General features: G+C 38.6%; 2 protein-coding genes across 2 annotated transcripts in view; one reads left to right on the top strand and one right to left on the bottom strand.

Annotated features, from left to right (window-relative positions):
- The window catches only part of LOC126340458 (nucleolar complex protein 2 homolog), a 36,639-nt gene extending 33,638 nt beyond the window's left edge, over positions 1–3,001 (bottom strand). Inside the window, exon 1 of the mRNA XM_050001692.1 lies at positions 2,922–3,001. The gene's annotated coding sequence lies outside the window, so the exon portion shown is untranslated. The remainder of the gene's footprint in view (positions 1–2,921) is intronic.
- A 150-nt stretch (positions 3,002–3,151) lies between these two features.
- LOC126340442 (signal recognition particle 14 kDa protein) overlaps positions 3,152–20,911 on the top strand; it is a 39,480-nt gene continuing 21,720 nt past the window's right edge. The window contains exons 1-3 of the mRNA XM_050001691.1: positions 3,152–3,257; positions 3,344–3,416; positions 11,747–11,859. Coding sequence (XP_049857648.1) covers positions 3,234–3,257; positions 3,344–3,416; positions 11,747–11,859 — 210 coding nt within the window. The 5' untranslated portion in view covers positions 3,152–3,233. The remainder of the gene's footprint in view (positions 3,258–3,343; positions 3,417–11,746; positions 11,860–20,911) is intronic.

Here is a 20,911-nt window from a genome sequence, read left to right as displayed (position 1 = left end):
TCCGCACATACATGGTCATGGCCTTTTCAAACAAGTCAGCTTAATTCAGCATTCCATATGCTAATTCAATACTGTTATGAGGCTTTCCACTCTCAACCACCAGCTCATAATGGAGTACAGAAATTACCACTCTAAACCTGTACATCTACTCACAGCATATCACAGGACGAGAGATGAGCATGCAAACACAGCACTGCCATTCACTATCCAAAGCATGAGAAAAGGTAGCCTGATCTGTTTGATAAAGTGATACATCATGATACACAATGGTTTTAGGGTATGAGCATTTTAAAAATTCAATTTGAAGTTACGTGCCCTGTTTCCTAACAGAGCACAGATCATACAGGTGGCAAAGGTATTCTCATGTGGATGATGACCACACACACGATCAAATGGAGCACCTCTTTACCCACTTGCAAATAATAATGGAATCTACTGTACAATCACATGCAGCTGTTTGTTGATCTAAAGCTAAACGCAGGCAACCTACTCCTTATGCAAGAAAACTGACCACTTCATCACTCTTAAATTGTGTCAGTTTTGAGCAACGCTCCATGGACACTAGAATATGTGTGTGTGTGTCCAAGCCAATCCTGTTAAACATGTCTGGGACACCACAGCATACCTTGAATGCAGCTCAGATCGATCTCCATGAGGTACTGACTTGGTTGAGTGATTCATGGATTATGATGACTCTCCAATTCTTTTGTTCTATTGTAGAATCCATGTCATGTCATTCACAGCATCGAGGCAGAACAGTGAGAAGCAGGTCATTCACAGCTATGAGAGCTGGTGGGGAGCAGCATAAACTGCATGTGATGTGAGCTGGGAAGGGGTGACAGGACAGGGGAATGGAAAACTGTTGGGTGAAGTGTGTGGAGACAGAAGGTTACATGAGACTGAGACCAGGACTCTTACAGGAGCAAAGGTTATGTACTGAAGATAACTGCCATCTGCGTAGCTCAGAGAGGCTAGTGGTGGAGGGAAGGATCCAGATGTCCTGAGGTGTGAAGCAGCCATTGAAATTCAGCATGTTGTGCTCAGCTGCTTGTTGTGATACCAGGTGGTCAACTGTGTTCTTGGCAACCGTTTGGTGGTGGCCATCCATCTTTGTGGGCAGCTAGCTGGTAGTCACACCAACATAAAAACTGTGGAGTGTGAGCACACAAGTTGGCATACGACACTGTCTCTTTCACAGGTGGCCCAGCCTCTGACAGGCAGTGGGAGTGGCTTAGGGATGGACTAGAAGGAGTGAGTTGGATCATGGGTAGTATGTCCCTCATTTCACAGCAGACCTACAATAAGTGTTAACCAAACACTGATGGGGAAAACTTAAGACTAATCAAAACCTATGGGCAAGGGCATAGAACATTTTTAACAACACCACACTTCAAACTTTTTAATATTACAATATAGGTTATTACTTCTTGGAGAATTAATAACCTGGTAATTTTCTGATGTAGGTTAGCTGCATGAACAATTAGAAAATATTTAGTCATATTGTTACTGATTCTAGTAACTTTTAGGCTAAGGTAATCAATTACCAGTGTTTTATGCTCATAGAGAAGTCTTTATTTTACCTCATAAAGCTTTATCAACTCAGACCTTCACAGGAATTAACCCACTGTGATGATGGAAATTTACCTTTCTAACACTTGACTGATTAAATACTTCTGCAACAATAAGATACTCTGATCATTACAATTTGAATGTCTGAAGAATCATCATCATTGAATACACCAGTTACCAAATTTTAAGACAAAGGTCATAACTGCATAAACCAATCATTTAACTTATCTACGACATATGATTATAGCATCTGTAACTGGTTCTTGCCGAAGAAGTTAATAATAACTTTTTTGGAGAGACTTAACCATGCAGCCTTCAGCTTGGAAATTAATTAACTGGTTTCTTCATGTACAAGTATCTTGAATGTACTTTGAGAGGGAACTCCAAGTTTATCTAACCTTTTTACTGATGGGCACAATTTTATTATAAAGCTTTATTTGAGTTATATTATACGTTTTATCATTAATTGTAATTTATATGTAGTGCTCTTTCATAACTGTCGTTCACGCTGTTGCCTTTTTGTTTGATTAGCTGCATTTATTCTTAGCCTCCAAATTTTTAAACTACAAAGTGAAAACCAAATGGCTGGATTAAGCAAATATTACACAAATTCTGAAATGCCATGTTTCGCTAACGGTAGGTACTCTACTTTGTTGTTTCTTTTCCTAACACTAATTAAAAACAAAAAGCATTCAAATCAGTTTCTGTTTTTGAATTACTTCGAAGTGTTAACAGAAGCACTAACATAGAGGCAATGAAGGCAGTTCCAAAGCATTATATAATGCATGGCACTTTATTTGTGTGTGTTGAAATTAAGATTGGAAGATAATGAAAACAATTTTATTTACATTAATAAAGAACAATATAGTTTTGGATCATCAAAAATAGTGCCTCTGAGAAGGGCTGGGTTTTGAAAGAATTCAAAATGCGTTCATTTATATAAAGGAAGGGGCAGTATAGACTGAGGCACGACAGGTGATTCTTCATGTGGAATGCTATCTTCAAAAATTATGTCCCTGCAAGGGCTGTGTATTCGGAATACCTGGGAAAAAGGCCAAGGGTGATACACAAATGTATGTAGTCTAAAATGTCGTGGTACCCTGAAACTGGTTTCAATTTGTCAACAAAGTACAGAAAGTAAAAGTAACATCGATTCTGTAGAATGTAAATGTGGATACAACGCGAAATGAAAATCTGTCCACAATAAAATAACAATCTCCAGGAAACAATGAACAAGAAAATGTAACAATTGCACCGTTAACTAGTTACTTCGGAGTTTACATTAAGAGAAAATACAACATAAGTAAACATCGATACAGTGTTGTAGTAACGTTACTTATACCACATAATACCTTATCCGGCTCTCATTCCGTTTGTAAACAAATACACTTAATGGGCTGGTTTTCAACTGTTTGCCAGGTGTGGAAACAGTGTTCGAGGTAGGGTAAAATTAACGATTTGTTTTGATGCTATAAATGAAATGAAACAATAATGTAGTGTATTACTTTGTGAATAGAAATAATGTTTTATTTTTATGTTAATATAAATATAAAAACAAGCGCCAAGTAATACCTACTGATGGTAGGCGATTTGGTGTGGACTCTCTGGTAAATGTGTTGCACTTGCAACTTTGATGCGGGAAGTGGCAAGTTTTAATATGCAATATGGTGTTGCTTGAGAATGAAGTTGTAAGAAGCAACTATAAATGTTTTGTATGTAATTTGTTAGTATTGCTTTTGAAAGATTTTGTTCCCATATATTCGTTCCTTTGCAGTTTTTGACGGAGCTCACGCGAATGTTCCAGCGCGCGCGAAACAGTGGGGCTGTGGTTATGGTTATGAAGAGGTGTAAGTTTTCAGGTTCTAATTGGTAGCCCATAAGATATGAAGTTTTTTTATTATTATGTCGAGCAACTAGATTTTTCTCCTCCACCCATATCTCTCACGTGTCAAAATGTCGATGTTAGTTTAAGCGTGTCTTTGTTAGAATTGTAACGCGCAGATTATTCCTCAAGGCTTCTTTTTCTTGTACTCTATGTTTGAATGATTTTTTAAGATCCCATCTCCACTTATGTAGCCCGCTTTTTATTTTTTTTCATCGCACATGTATTTTCCACTTGCGTATAATAAACAAAGTTGTTTTCAAGAGGTTGCAGCTGAAGTTTAGTGGTAGGTGATAACAGTGTTGTTTCTTTTTACAATATTTCGGGGTAACGTTTTTCCTTGTCTTGGAGAAGCACGAGTGTTAATGTATTTGCTTTGTGAGTAGCTATGTAACTTAGAACATGGTTGTGTGTTTACATATGTTTTCTTTCCACCTGACGTGTTTGTGACCCAGTGACAGTAGTGGCCGTATTTTTATCCTGTGTGGTTTTGTGCATATCACTTCTTTCCGTTAGTATTTAATTATTTGTATTCTTGTTTGCATCGTATTACACACAAACAACAAGCACATCAGGAGTTACTTTCAGAAATTCATTGATGTTAGTTGAGGTGTGTGCAGTTATTTCCCATTTTTCGTTTGTGGCTAGTGTGTTGTCATATCCCTCTGAAATCTGGTCTGCAGCATAGTCTGAGGTATGTTCACGTTATGCCTCTTTCTTCATGTGGAAAACCAGATGCAGATAAGTACATGCGCAAAAATTGGTGGACAGTAGGGTACACATGTGTGCAGTCTTGTCCACATGTCACCTTAATTTTCAAGCTGTTGGCTGCGCAGCCACTTCTTTGCAAGGCAGTGTGTGCTGTGTGTATTGTGATGAAAGGTGACATGAAAATAAGAGATAGATGACTCTGTGAAAAACATATTTAAATAAGTTTTATTATTCTTTGAGGTATGCAAAGTGATGCACTTTTCTTACAAATTTCAGAAGAGTGACTACTGTAATCGAGACAGTGTAAGAAGATCCCTGATAGCTAGTAGCACTGTTGCCAACCTTCAACTGTGAAGCACAGTCTGCTGCAGGCTAGAAAGAGCCTTCTGCTTAACTGTGACAACAATGTGATGTTGCCATAGTCATTTATGAAATTACATTATTGTGATTGGTTGAGGTAGGCATGCGAAGCTCTGCACCCAACCCACTGCAACTGTTTGGGATTCTATTACACCGTCATGACTTTAGATTTATATCTATAACAGTATTATGATAAGGATAGTTGGTGCTCACCATGCTGAGTCTCAGATAGGCACAACAAAGAGACTGTCAGTAAGTGAGCTGTCAGTCAAAAAGACCTTTGGGGGCGGGGGGGGGGGGGGCATGGGTGTGTGTGCAAATGCAACTCGTGCACACTTCAGGTGTTGATGTACGCACATGTGTGTGTAGTCTATTTCTGACAAAGGCCTTGTTGGCTCAATGTAATTTATGCAGAGATAAGCCTGGCAATAACTCCTGATTATCTACCAAACTGTGGTTTATATATCAGTTTAAACAACTAATTTCATATTTCAGAACAAAGTATTTATCTGATTGTTCATAAATCAGTGATTTGCTTTATCAAGGTTCTTAGTGATTATGTGAACGAGTGTTGGCATTTGTAGCATAATGTTTATTTTACTGTGTACTCACAGTATTCACACAACTTCTTTTGAGATATTACAGATTAAATCCCTCATTTGACAATTGCAGGAATGCCATAGAACTCAGAATCAACTCCAGCAATTGTTTCCAGATTTGTATTTGCACCACAAATGTCCTTCATTCCATTTACTAGTAGTTTGTTGAAGAGCTCCACCTGTGCAATCTTTTCCAGTTATTGTGTTAATAAGTCATTGGAGCCTGAACATTAACCTGCAACTTTCATTTTTTTTCATGTATTTGTAGGATCCTCCGTGTTTTTTGCTACCCTGGGATTTATCAAATGACCCAGAAAAAGATGGCTGGATCAGATTAAGGAAGATCCAAAGAACAGAGTAGAAAAGTGGGAAACAATATCAAGACACAAAGTATTCAAGATAGAGCAAAATGCAGGGAAATTGTTTGTAAACATCCTACTTGGCATGCTGGATGGATTTGAAGATGATGAATGTGCATGGGAAGAGCCTGATACTCTTTAAGTGCACTTTAGCCAATCAGTCCCATACTTTGAACTCGGGGCACCCCAATCTCAAATTTTTGTCAAAATAATCTTCAGAGATGGATTTCCTTAGGCTGTCACTTTGTCTGTAGTTGGGTGGAAATTTCAGTGGACTGACTTTGGAGTCAGCAAACATAATTGTACATAAATCCCCTGGTAGCACATCAAAAACATCTTACATAACAGAACACATGGGCATCACCTGATTATGAGTGCATAGGACCTGTTAAACAGCATGAGTGATTCTCACTAAAGATGGAAAGTAATGAACTTCGGCAAGTGCTTCCAATTTCTGACAATGTAAGCATGCACAAATGTGCATGTGTATTCGCACTGCTGGAAAAGTGGAGCCTATACACAGGCTGAACAGATAATAAGGCATCTTGTTGTGGATGCATCCTAAAAGGAATAGAATTGTTTCCCAATGTGTGTTTTCAGAATAAAACATTTAATACAACATCACAGAATGTGTACTAACATGCTTTATTCTTCTGGAAAGTGCCCATGGAATGATGTTTGTTTTCATCAAGGATATTACTGTACTGCATATGCCAGGGCCCCATTTATAAGCAGGCTTTGTAAGTTGCAGCCTAAGGACCCACATCAAAAAAATTTAATGTAAAAGTGTGTGTGTTTTAATATGGTGCCCTTTGCTCTCTTATCACCATAAAAGGCTTTGTGTGGCCTTATTTAGCTGAATTTTATAGTGGAGAGCTGTCATGATCTAAGTTAACATTTATGTGTAATATCCTTTCCTCCTTTGCATTAAATTCTCAGAATCATTTGGTCAGATGTGTGACACTACAATTCCTTCATCGCCAAAACTTTTAAAAGAATAGGTAATTGAGTTTTGGCAGTTCGAAGTGAGTTCAATTTCTCGAAAAGTCAACTTTGTCTGTAGGCCTACATCATTTGATTCGAGCCAGGAAGCCATAGGCTCTGGTTGTGTGTGTGTGTGTGTGTGTGTGTGTGTGTGTGTGTGTGTGTGTGTGTGTGTGTGTGTGTCTTTTTTGAGGTGCCTATCTGCGACTCAGCTATAAGGTAAGCAGCAACTACCCTTTTCATAATATCGTTAAAGTCCATCCTGGATTCTCCATTATTAAATTGTACATTATTGTAAAACATATCCATACTAATTTCATAAAATAAGTGAAAGTAACTCTGTCTCTTATGCTTTCACGGCCAAACTGATGAATCGATTTTGATGAGACTTGATATGGAGATAGCTTGAATGCTGGGAAGACCCTTGATCATGGAGTCCCAGGTTTGATATCCTGGGTTAGATCCTTCCCTCACTCGGGACTTTGTGCGCGTGTGTGTGGGTGCGTGCGTGCGAGAGAGAGAGGATCATGATTATCATTTTGTCACCAATGATGCACAAATTGGCGTCAAATATAAAGACTTACTGGCTGAACATTCTGAGTTGGCTCTCCTGGGCAATAAAGCCACACGCACATTTCATTTCATTTTACTGACATGCGAGTGCAGCTGCCGGTAACATCTAGTTTTATAATAAACTTTAAATACTGCATTATGGTCCTTTAATTTTAAAACTGCTGCAAAATACTATTTTTTGTGGGTTGATTACCATAAAATTACTCCTGGTACTCTGCACCCCAGGTTGAGCTTTGAATCTATAGATTTTAAATTTGGCCCCAACACATGCATTAACTGACTGTTTCAATACAGACTACTATGAGAATGTCAACATTGGTCATTGATTCTTGTAAGACCAACTCATTGTGAACAGTCATTGAACCTGACATTTAATGATGTCTACAATGGTGATTGTGATACTAATTCATGTTTATTGCTTGCAATTCATCCTTCAGTATTAAATTACATACACGTAAAGAAATTATTTGTGATTTGGGTAAAACAGTGTTGGAAAATTTTGATTCAGAAGAAAGTAAAAGTTTATTTCAGCACTAAAACTGGCAAAATTATGAAAAAGATAGATTGTACAGTGAAAAGGATGTGTTACCAATGGCATAGTTCAGCTGGTGTCTGTGTTTGGAATGTTTTTACTGTCAGATGGCTGTCAGTTTCTGTTATATATCTTACTGACGAGCCTTTAGGAATTGTTCACTCCTGCCCTTACAGTGCACGTGGACTGGGATGCATGGTATCTGCTTCTTTCTTACACACCACCGTACGGAGGAGATGAATTGCAGGCGGGCACGACGACCGCTGTCTCTGGTTACTGAGGCCAGTGCCAGTGGCCATAGACAGTGGTCACGTGTGTGAGTTGTGTTTGTGTGAATGTATGTGTTCTACTGTAGAAGGTCTTTTGGCTGGAAGCTCATCTGCACAGCAGTCTTTTTGTTGTGCCTGTAGGTCATTCAGTGTCTCCTCTAAATGGTGAATAGGAATCTATGCTTTTCATAATATTGCCATTTTTCCAGCCTGAGTTTTCCATTGTTTAGTATTAAAACTGAGAGATACATCACTGTTGTTAGGATACTGGACTGACTTATGAGTGGGAGGAGATTTGAATATCCCAGTCTAACTATTTTTCATTTGTACTTGCAGTAGTTTCCATATACAGTTCAAGTGAATAACTCAATGGTTACTTAAATATGACGACTGCCTTCTTTTCCCTCCTTTTGATCTGTGTTAGTGCTCTGTCTCTTAATGAGACAAATTGTAAGACCCCTTTCTTTTTGTTGATATCTGTCCATTCTAGCTACTAAAGAGCTCCAGTATGTTTATGGAATAGTTAAGTGCAGCAAATTGTGTATTTAATGTAAGGCCATCTTGTATCCCAGATTTATTTTTGAGCCATGCAGCATAGAAGTAATATAAATGAATTTTACACTCTTGGTTGTTCAGTGCTTCATTCAAATCCTGTTTTTGAATTCCTTTTAATGAGGAGTCAGCTGGGATACAGTCCTGAGAGAAGAATGGTACATGGATGGACACAAGTGCAGGTCACTTATAAACCATTTCTGAGCAGCTGGAGTAAAAAATGATGATGATAATAGACTAATTTAAGGTGTTTGCCAAGGATATGTATTCAATACTGAATGTATTCCAACAAAAACATGTTGTGGAGAGTTGAATATTTTCCTTCTGTTCTGAAGTGTTGGTAGGGACTGTGAGGCTACTGTAAGTTATTCGTTCATTTTCACAGTTCTGTACTTTCCAAAGTATTATGTGTACAAGTGTAACTAATGCAGGAATAGAACTGTAAACTTACCAGGTTTGCATTTTGCACTCTACAAAGGTGTTGCAAGTGCACTTTGGGCACACAGCACATGCCCAAGCAGTAGCCAAATTTGTTCCACATTTTGTGTAACAACTTGAAGATGGTCATCACAGCAGCATTGATGTGTTCTCTGAGCTGTTCCAGTGTTCTTGGCAGTGGAGGTACATAAACATGGTTCTTAATGTACACCCAAAAGAAAAAGTCACAAGGTGTTATGCCAGACAACCTGGGGGAGGGGTCAAGGGAACAATCATATGATTTTCATCACTATGCCCAATCCAGTGATCCAAGAGTTCATTGTTAAGGTAGCGACAAACATCAGAGCTCCAATGGGAGAGTGCCCTGTCTTGTTGGAAGATGAAATTCTCAGAATCAGCAGTCAGTTATGAAAACAATCACTACTGCAGTATATCAAGGTAAGAGGTACCTGTCACAGCCAATACAGCAAGCAACCCAAACAGCTTTATCTTTGAAATTGCACAGAAAACAGTAACCTTAGGCAAATTTCATTTGTGCACCTTAGTTTCAAGAGGATATCAGTGCCTCACACTTTGACATTGTGGTGGTTAACTTTTTCATGTAAGTTGAGTGTTACTTTGTCACTGAATGCCAGCGTGGAGGCAAAATGTTAATCCTCAATTCCTTACTGCATAGTGAAGTGAAATTGATGATGTTGGGCATAATCTCCTCGTTTTAATTGTTGCACGGGTTGCAGACGCTATGGTTTGAAATGAAACCACCACCATAAAATCTTCCCCATTCATTGTTTGCTGCCATTTGCCAAGTTCGTGGTTTGTGCGGAACATTGATTTTTTTTGGACTATGTATGAAGCTTTACCTGACTAACTCCACAGTTGCATCTGGCACACTTGATCAACTGGTACTTTTCTGTTTGCAGATACAATCAGTTACCCTAAATTGTTGATACTAACTCTCAATACTCTGTATACATAGTGGTTCTTTTCCATAATTACTTCTGAATGCACGCTGCGCTATTATAACAGGTAAACATCTTCCAGCACAAAAACTCTTTTCTTACTTTGTCAGCATTTATCAAGGCACTGCACCCTAATGGCAAATAGTGGGCAGAATGCAGACTCAGCGAGTTTCCCATTCCATTCCCGCATTACTGACATTTATACATGTAATACATTGGAAAATACAGAAGTTTGAAAATGAGTGAATTATTTGTAATGGCCCTGTACAGTGCATCAGTGAGAGAATATATGGTTGAAAATATGGGACCGTGGACCGTATATATGCCTTTTAAATACCTTGTATAGATGCCCTGTACAGATGCCTTTTGTACTTGGAAGTTCCATCGTAGTTGTTAACATCATTATGCTATGCTTCAGCAGAGTGTCTTTCATTACCTAATAAAGAGAGAGTACATACTTGATTGATGATGATGCAGTAATAAGTAGTGTATGAAACACAAGTCAGTAAATTGTTTATACCTAGTAATAGTAATTACTGTTGAACTAGCTTTTCTCAAAGTTTAAGCGTAAAATTTTCTGTTACTGACTGCAGCCGAATCCTGTAATATAAATTAACTCATCATCTCTGTCTTTCTTGCTTGCATATCAACTGGTCTACTTGAACTTGCAGTTGTAATATGTCAGTGTAGCTTATCTCCGATTACTTATATTCAGTGAAATTTAAGACTTGTATTGCAGTTCATGCACTAGGATTTGTTCAATTGTTGTGCAATGAACTTGGACAACACAGTATGCTCAACCAAGAGTGTGCTAACACAGTTGTTGCTGTAGTCTTACAGTATTACTAAATACATTAACCCCTTACCATAAAACCCGAGTTATCTCATTATTTTTTATTTTGACAGTAACTTAAAACCCTGGGTATGCTGAGGTGACTTGAGAACAGATCTCCAAGAAAAGTAAAACCCTACTTATATCCATTTCACCACTGATAGTTTTAAGTAATTGGCCGCTAGAAAAGATTTGTTACTACAATTGTAGTGTAGCTGTCATGTTTTGGTTGAGATGGTATCCACTAGATATTGTCTTTACTGTGTGCAGCTTTGGATACTCGACATCAAAACACATGCTTTCAAGCACACTCCTGCATTGTGTTTAGGCATAGTTGTCGAAAAAAGATGGCTATAGTGATTATAAGTTTGACGGTGAATTTAGCAGCTGCGAAAGTGAACAAGAATGTGATGTTACCTCATTAGAGACTGAAAGTGATGGCAGTTTGTCAGTTGAGTGACAAATGATCGCCATTTGTATGAGATAAATACATCCACTGTGCTCCAGCCAGCTCCTCAAAGGTTTATGTTCACAGGACCTGTTGTGAAATACATGGTTAGACCTCAAAGCTACACAGAAACTAAAAAATGCATTCGAGTTTCAGAGTATTTTAATCAAAGTGCAGTGCGAGAGTATAGCCAGGATTTTATTATGAGTGATCTTTGAAATTTTGTAAGTCATTATTTTGAGCTTTATAAGCTGTCCTTATATGTCCCTATGTAAAGTCATTCGTTATAGTGTGTTTCTCATCAATAAAAAAAATATTTGTTTGAACATATTTTTTTCAAAAAGGAGAGAAGTCTTTATGGGGTTAAGCAAGTGAATAGTTTAAAAACTTTACTGAGTGTTTCTTTATGTATATGTATGTAGTCTGGCAAGGATCAGATTTAGAGTTATTGAATGAGTTGCGTCAGGCAAAGCAGATTGTTTGCTCCGTATTAGACCCCGCCACACTTTTTTTGCTTTACGTGGCATTTCTTAACATTATCTCAAGCTTTCACCTGTTGTTGGTGTTCCTTCTCTTGGACATGCAGGCTACTGGGGAAAATTTCAAATATTATGAAAAAAAAACAAATGAAGGAAAAGATTCATTTATGTCCTTAATAACAAAACTTTAATCTTTTCAGATGATGGCCGCACGAAACCACATCCAGCAAAAGGAAAGAAGCCTCTTCCAGAACCTACTGAATTTATGTGTCTAATGAGAGCGACTTTAAAGAACAAAAAAATCAGTACTGTTGTAAGTTACAAAACATATCAGTTTGTTTTATAATAATCAATTTATTGTTTATTAGGGTGTACCTATGAAAAGTTTTGAGTGTTAAGTGCAAAATGAATTTGGCAAAGAGATTCGCATGTGGGATATCCCAAAGTAAAGTGTGTGGTCATCTCTTTTTTGCTATGATTGTATGCCAGATGAAGGGAAGAACATGAGTTCAGTGAAAAATCAAAGATATTTGAAGGAGCATTTTGCACCAATTATTTTAATGTTATTCTCTCTAAGTAGTGCAAGTTTATAAAGATACATACAACTGTTAGCTGTAGACAGCATGAAGTTTCTCATAAGCAACGAGTGGAGCATCTGGGTGGAGAAATTTCACTTTATTTCACTTTATTACAGTTTTTACCAGTATTACATGAAGCACTATTTAATTCTTCAGATGAAGAAAGTGAAAATATAAGATATATTTATTCAAGATAGTAGGTTAGTTTCTCTCCTAGGATTTCCTTTTTGTGCAGTTTCCTTCATCAATTTGAGAACTATTCAGCATGGTTTGTATTAGCATCAGCACAGTTTTTAATTGTTATAAAGTTGCTATCATTTAAATGTCAAAAGTAATGGATGGAATGGCATTAATCTCTTTCCCTTCTCACTTCCTCTTTCTCCATTGGTACATAGTAAATTTTCATAAAGAACATCGTAGCTTCAGTTGGTGTATGAGAAGAGCACAGTACTAGGAACAAAGTGAACAGTTCTCATCAAAGAAATGGTTTACCTCCAGCATTGAGAGTCTTCATACTATGAAGGACTTAAGCTGGCAATAAAACAAACGTGTAACACCAACTCACAATTGACAAAATATGTTACTCAATGCTCACCTGTTTGTCATTAGGATGAAATGTAGGGCATGAAATTCTGCCAGTGATGTGGATGACACAAATCATTGTTTCCATACAGAAGTATGATACTATCTAATTTTTTAAGCTACTGCTTCAGCAAAGCACTTGAAATGACTTCTGAAAACACATCAGAAATAGCTGCTGGATGCCCAGCACTTGAAGCAGCTCAGAAAAGGAAGGAAAGATTCATAGTAATTACGCAGAGTTGACAGCTAACACTTTGACCACATTCATCTTGAAAAGCTTCCTTGTCATTTGGATGTTATATTGTACAGATTCCTATACTCGTACATAAGCTGTGAACTTTTAGAACTTCAGATATGGCAGCATGAATTTAAATATTGCGTCATACTTGATGGACATACATCTGATTGTGAGACAAGATGGTGCTCCTATAGAAAATATTACAAGACCTCCCTCAGACAGTAGTACAATACTGTTTATCATATATTTCGCTGATACTGTAACTTCTCTACTCCCAACTGTTATTTCGCACGGTATAGCCATGCAGTCTGAGGTGCCTTGCCTTGCCACGGTTCACACAGCTCGCTATCTCTCTCTCCCCCCCCCCCCCCCTCCCCCCTCTACTCCCAACAGCTCCCCCCCCCCCCCCCTCTCTGTTGGAGGTTTGGGTCCTCCCTTGGGAATTAGTGTGTGTGTTGTTCTTAGTGTAAGTTAGAAGCTAGATTAAGTAGAGTGTAAGCCTAGGGACTGATGAACTCAGCAGTTCGGTCCCATAGGAACTTATCACTGCTACCACTACCCAACTGTTACAACATGCCTCTATTCAGTTAATGTCTGTGGGATACCTGCCATAGTCTACATTGTGCTGTCATAATACTGGCTGATAAAACTGGGCAAGGAATATCAGCTAGCAAATACCAAGTAGCGACAGATCCTTACAAAAAATTAAAGCAGCTTGATTCATGGCTGAACTTGGGAGTCCACATGTTACCAGTAACCTTGACTGCATGATTCCTAGCACCTGTCAGCTGACATGGTAAATCCACATTAAGTATTTTCTTTAGAGAGTAGAACATGCAAGAAGTGTTTATTGTGCACTGGCACGTATTTCATGGTGCATGCCTCCCACCTCAGTGCTAATCCTGTATCATTCACTGCTGTGACACTAACTGAGGTACAGTGCATTCTTCCACTACAAAGGTTTATATTACTACTACTACTACTACTACTACTACTACTACTACTGTTACCACAGTGGTATCAGGCTAGTGCTCACCAAATCAGACAAAATACAGTACTCCTGTGTTAGAATTTGTATGTGAGTGATACCTTCACTACAGGTTAAATGCCTGAGGGTGTACAAAGGAGGGCAGTGTCACTGAGATATTGGAAAAACTGAACCAACAGGTGCATGGAGATAGATGAAAGCACATAAAGGGTTATTCCATGTCAGACTTAACACAGGGCTAAACCACATCATCTCAGATTTTCTTGAAATTTGGCATAGGTGTACTGTTAGTATAGACATTTTGCTGAAATTTTGCTGGGCCAAGTCAATTCCTGAATTACATAGCTGTAAAATTATAAATGGGCCCAAAAACAGGGAATGGCAGGTTTTGGAGTTGCATTAGAAGTTTTTCTAATTGAGCTACAGACCATGGATCAATACCATGTTATAGTATTTTTCACACTCTTTCCTATGGTATACAACAAGATATGGTTAATATAAAAAAATTCTTTTCAAAACAAAATTAAAATTTTTTAAACTGCATGTTTTAACATTTCCGGATTTATGCTGTTGTAAATCTTAGGCTAGAATATAAACTTGCGATGATAATTTCTTCATTAGCAAAAAAAAAAAAAAAAAATTCAACTGTGTACTTTGTTAATTGTTACAACTCTACTACTGTTGATATTTTCAAACATAAACATTGTTATGATAAAGATTTAAGTAAATAGTCCACTGTAAAACTTACTATTAAGTAACAGGTTCTGTTTATCACTTTAAGTTTGAAAAAGCTTCATTCGTTTGGTACACATCACTTCCAAGTAAAATATATGTTCTTCCAATAGGATTCACAGGTTTTATTTTCACCAAAACAACCATTACTGATACTCACAGAATATAAGAATTTGTTGGATATGAAAAGTGCAGTAATGCATGTGCATACTTTCAAAGGGCTGCACATGTCGCAGTATGTCATCTGCAGATTTTTTTATCATTTTTTTTTTATCAGAGGTGGAGCCCCTCCACTTTTGTATGTGTGTGTGAGATCACTGTCATAGCCCGCCATGTGGTCAACTCTACTTAAGGCCCAGTCTGTTCTCTGTGTGCTTTGCTGTAGGTCTTTGTGTGCATGTTGGTTCCTGCTGAATGTTACTTAAATACTATGTTCAACTTGTTAACACTTTCGTGGCATAAAGTTGTGTTCAGTCTACTGGTCATGTTGTGCTTGTACCTAATTACAACATGATTGGTGGCCAGTGGTGGTCCTGTTATCCATGCATATTTATGTCTTGGTTGGTCTTTCATTAATTCTCATGATGGCTAATAGTGTTAAGTAGGACATTTTACATCGGTTGATCAAAGATCAAGAATCATTCGCCACAGTATTGCACAACAAATCAAAGACACTGGGCAATCAAACTGTGGTACTTCAACCATTTGTTTCTTTTTTGTTTAGTCGGCATGCTCCTTGGCTGCTGTTTCGGCCTTTGCAGCCCCCATGGTTTATCTGTCTCCCTTTTCTACGTACGATGAGTCTGTTGAGGAATAGGACACATACGAGAAAAGTGTGCGACAACACTGTCAAGCTTTTGGGACTACTGACAGTTACTGGTGGACCAAATGTGTGAACCTCTTTCAAAAATGTACTGTAAGTGCATCCATGTTATTGAATCCTGGTTTGAGTTTTACCACTGAAGGAAGCAACCACATCAGTCCTGTCGAACACGGGCAGTGAACGCCATGGGTTAAGTTGTCATTGTCATTTGTGTCCGATATGATGGTCATATGCTGATTAGATTGTGAGAGATGCTATTACTCTTTTAATTCCAGATAGTGAGATGTGAGTGTGACCTCTAGTGTGAAAATCCACCCCTTTCTGAGGTTTTAGCTCTAGCACAGCGAGCAGCGGATAACCAAATTGAGTCTTAGTGTGCAGTATGAGCGGTCCAACCCTCTCCCCTACAACAAGCTTCATATAGTTCGCCGTGAGAAGACATGGGCTCGGTGGCCCGCACACGACCACAGCATCACGGCGGCTGGTGTCGCAAAGTAAACTGGCCAGTGAACAGCAACACACACATTCCACACTCCTGTACTGTTCATATTGTTTCATTAACCATGAGCACCCAGGCTCCCCAAAACACTAAGCTAAATGTCATAATTGCAATGAAAAAGGGCACATTGCTTCTATTTGTAATGCTAAAAAATAGCACAACGATCCTCATGTGGATATGGACAACATTGTATTGACTATTTCTGTTGTGTCAACCAAGTTTTTCATTGATGTTGTGGTTTTTCATAAAGTTCTACACATGCAAGTGGATACAGGAGCTGCAGTAATCTAGTTAAAGTCACAAATTTGCATGAGCTTGAGTTCCTCTTCGCTTCTCCCTGTGTCACGAAAGTTAGTAAATTACAATAAACAGTGTGTTCCTATTCTTGGCCAGTTCTCTGCCGCAGTCACCTACAAGTCAGTAATCAAGTCATGTACATTTCTTGTAGATAACACATGTAAGGAGCATCTTATGCATTAGTTGCTTTTAAGTTGTTTGGTTTCACCATTTCAGATGTCGTGAATTTAGTGTCTGAAAATGTGCTGTGTACACAGTTATATGCATTATGTTCTGAGTTTTCCTCTTTGTTCTCTCCTGGATTGGAATGTACCAACAGTTCTCAAGTGCACATTACCATGAAACCTGCTTGGCCTCGTCTTCTGGGCCCACCTGCTTCCAGTGGCAGTCGGGGAACAAGTGAAAGACGAGTTAGATTGCCTCACGGAATCTGGCATTGTTAGACTTGTTGTATTAAGTGAACAGTCTACTCCCTTAATTATAGTAAAGAAACCATTGGGATGGTTACACCTCTGTGCCAAGTTTCAAATGTCTGAATGCACCCTCTATAGTGGATACATACCTGACACCGTGCATGGGCAAACATTTCAAAGTTATCAGGTGGTCAATATTTCTCAAAAGTCCACCTGTCGGACACCTATTTACAAGTCCATTGAGATAGAGAGTCACGACATATGTGTGTTGTCAATATCTTCTTCGTTCTTTACCATTACTTGCAGCTGTCTTTCAGAGTAGCAATGCTACTGCTATTTTTCACTGGTTTTTCGGGCAACTTACATCGTCTGTGCTGGAGTGTGCAAACTATTTGGATGATATTGTAGTTTCCGGTGCCTCCACTGAGGAGCATTTACAAAATCTCCATACTCGTTTTACTCTCGTCCAAGTGGCCAAGTTGAAGTGTAATTTAGAAAAATATCAATTTTTTCAAGCTTTTATCATTCATCTTTTGTAGTTTATTACGAGGGTCTCAAACCCCTGCATCAACATGTTTCTGCTATTATGTTTTTTACACACCCTATCAGTCTAAGAATTTCAGGTTTTTGTAGGTAAAGTCACCTACCGTCATAAATTTTTGTCTGGGACAGCGACAATTGCAAAGCCAATCGCTGCGCCGGGTGACTCATGTTCACGGGTTGCTGGCTTGCGAAACCACATTTTCCACCCATAAGCCCACGTTACAGTCTGGGACCTGCGTAGTAGTGTACCAGCAAGGTTTCCACTTGCTCCTAGCAACAGATGCTTGAAATTACTGGTTGCGGGTGGTGCTGCCTCATAGATATCATGATGTCTCCTAGCAGCTTATTGTTTATACCCAAAAAATGCTGACTCCTGCTTAAACTAGGCACTTTCAGATAGAAAAGAAAACTTTATCTGTTGTATATACTGTGAAGATTTTTTCCCCTGTGCTACCAAATTCCACCTGGTCACTGGTCACAAACCATTGGTTTCCTCATTCAGTCCTTCTGCATCGTTACCAGGTGAAGTGGCACATAACGTTCAGTGTTGGACTGTTTTGTTATTCTGTTCCAACTATGAGATTCATTTCTGTTCTAAGAGTCAACATGCAAATACTGATGCTTTGTCTTGTCTGCAGGCCATTCTGGACCCAGGATTTGATCAGGAGAAATTGCTTTTCACCCACAATGATGTATCTGTGCAGAAGACAATTAATGGTTTTCCTGTAACTAGTGCACAGGTCTTGAAGGTTGTAACTTCAGACTCCGTTTTATGGGAGGTCATAACATTTGTACAACATGGTTAGCTGGATTTACCAATTCCTTATGTGCCCAACACCCTCAATAATTATTGCATCTTTCGAAATGGTGTTCTGCTTTTAGCCATGTATCACATGGCCCCTCAGTGCTTCATTAAGGGGTATGCAGATCATTAGGGTGATCATGCATAATGTAGCACTGGGCCCATCAACATGTGATTTGGCACAGCTTGAACGGTGAAATTACCCATCTGGTTGCCTCCTGTTCGCAGTATGTGATGCTTTGAACTGCTCCCCGTGTATCATTGTCTCTTTGACTGATGCTGTCACATCCATGGGATCATATGCATATGGATTTAGCTGGCCCTTTTCTTAACACTTATTGGCAATTGATGCATATTCTAAATTCCTCTGTCGTTTGCGCAGCCTGTTTGAAATACATTACAAAGGGATGGGTTGTGACCTGTTGGTTTGTGGTAACTCTGAGCTTCATCTTGTAGAAATATGTTGAGAGTTTCAGAAAAATCACATGTGGCAATGAATTCTGACTCTTTCAGGTTTTCGTTTGTGCTGATAAGAAAATGTCTGTGCTGCTTGACCATGTAGTCATGCTGAACCAAAGAGGACAACTTGCTGCAGAGTAAATCAGTAAACTCTTCTGAATCTTTTTTCAAAGTCTCTACATTACAGTGGTCAAGTGAAACCTACTGATGAAATTGTACTTTTTCAGTTGAATTTTCAGCATAGGATTCTTCCAAAATTTTTTTATGCATCTCAGTTCCACCTGGACAAATAGCACACTTCCCCTTGTGTTGCAATCAACAGACAATGGGTTACAAAGCACTTTTACAAGGCATTGCTAGTGATTTTTAGTTTTACATTTTTTGACGGTTCTAAACGTAGTATTTCCTGTCCTCGTTTTCATATTTTGCTGATTTGTCCAGTTTGGCCAGCTAACGTACAATGTGTAGATCTCAATTCAGCAAATTTACAGAAACCACTTTGTATGCCCGAAAACATGTCTTTTAAAATTTTTATGTTCTTATTTAAGCATATGTAATAAAAGTCTTTTCGAAATCTTTTATTTACTTCAGTCTGATGCAGTAACTATCTCATATTCTTTAATACCTGGCATGGCTCTACCAACTACATTATATTCATAAAATGAATTTACATTTTCCAGTGCCTATATTGGCAAGCTTTATCCTGGTTTTAAATTTGGACCTTCCAAAAAGCCTTTTTCTTTAACAATTCTTTTTGACTGCCTGGCCATCTAGTTCGGAGCATTGAATTCACACATTGTTTCTGATGCTCCAATTATTTGGCAAACATGTTCCCAGAAGCATTAGCCTTTTCATTCTACTCATAGATCTGGAAAACTTATTTTTCAGATTTTATAGAATTTCACATTTCTCAACATCATTGTTGCTTTCTGATGACAAACTTTCAGCAGAAGCAGAAAACAGTTACTTTCATAGTTGCGGAAATTTTTCTTACTTTTGATGTACAGTATTATGTTTTGTTTTTCTCTTAGCAGTGGGAGACTTGCCCAATTTTTCAAGAGATATATTAAGTGACTGTACAACCTCTGAAGTAGTTATAAATTCTGTATCAGTGTGCAGTAATCAGAATGAGATTTTCACTCCTCAGCGGAGTGTGTGCTGATATGAAACTTCCTGGCAGATTAAAACTGTGTGCCCAAACAAGACTCGAACTCGGGACCTTTGCCTTTCGCGGGCAAGTGCTCTACCATCTGAGCTACCGAAGCACGACTCACGCCCGGTACTCACAGCTTTACTTCTGGCAGTACCTCCTCTCCTACCTTCCAAACTTTACAGAAGCTCTCCTGCGAACCTTGCAGAACTTTCGTGGGTGCTCTACCATCTGAGCTAGGAGCTAGGAGCTTCTGTAAAGTTTGGAAGGTTGGAGACGTGGTACTAGCAGAAGTAAAGCTGTGAGTACCGTGCGTGAGTCGTGCTTCGGTAGCTCAGATGGTAGAGCACTTGCCCGCGAAAGGCAAAGGTCCCGAGTTCGAGTCTTGGTTGGGCACACAGTTTTAATCTGCCAGGAAGTTTCAGTGTGCAGTAATGTTTCTGAGTAAGAATGCTCATGTTCAACATTTTTGTCACTTAGGACTGTACATTTTTATCACAGTAATTTTCTTCCTACATTTATCATGGATTTTTGAATTACAGTTACAATTCAGGCATGCATTATGTGATATTTCTGAGCTTCTTCTGTCTCTAACAGTGATTTTTTCTGTAACGCGTTGCAACACTGTATTCTCAATCTCTGCTCCCATCTTGATGGACAGTGTGTCATTTTCTATCTTGAGGGGGGGGGGGGGGGTGACACTCAAACACAGTTAATGAGTATTGTTGTAACAATTGGCACGAGTACATAGTTAAATGCTGTAGTCTGTAGGTCCAGTTGTTCTAAAACCTGCCATTCCCTGTTCTTGGTCCCATTTATGATAACTTCACAGCTCTGTAATTCAGAAATGAGTCGACATAGATCAGTAAAATTTCATATTTTGCTAAGTGTATACCAACAGTACACCTGTGCCAAATTTTTAGAAAATCTGAGGCAGTGAAGTAAAAAATGGTCTTTTTCTGTGTTGATCTGACATGGAAGGCCCTAAATGAAGATACCCCTCCCTCACTCTTGTAGGAATAGCAGAAAGAGATTTAGACTAATTACAGCATGCACAGTAATGATTGATCACTTTCGTCATGTTTCATATGGGAATGGAATAGGAAAAGGTACTTGGAAGATGTACACTCAGTGGTTTGCAGGGTAAGGGTATATATGCAGAATTCTCCTCTAATAAGGCCTACTAGGAAGCTGAAGGGACAGAAGCATAAAATTATGTGGACAGTGGTTCCTAAGATCAAGGGACTTCTTTGGATCTGAG

The sequence above is a fragment of the Schistocerca gregaria genome, chromosome 1, assembly GCF_023897955.1.
Source record: "Schistocerca gregaria isolate iqSchGreg1 chromosome 1, iqSchGreg1.2, whole genome shotgun sequence".
NCBI classification, from domain to species: Eukaryota; Metazoa; Arthropoda; class Insecta; order Orthoptera; family Acrididae; genus Schistocerca; species Schistocerca gregaria.
This window is presented reverse-complemented; position numbering and strand designations above follow the sequence as displayed.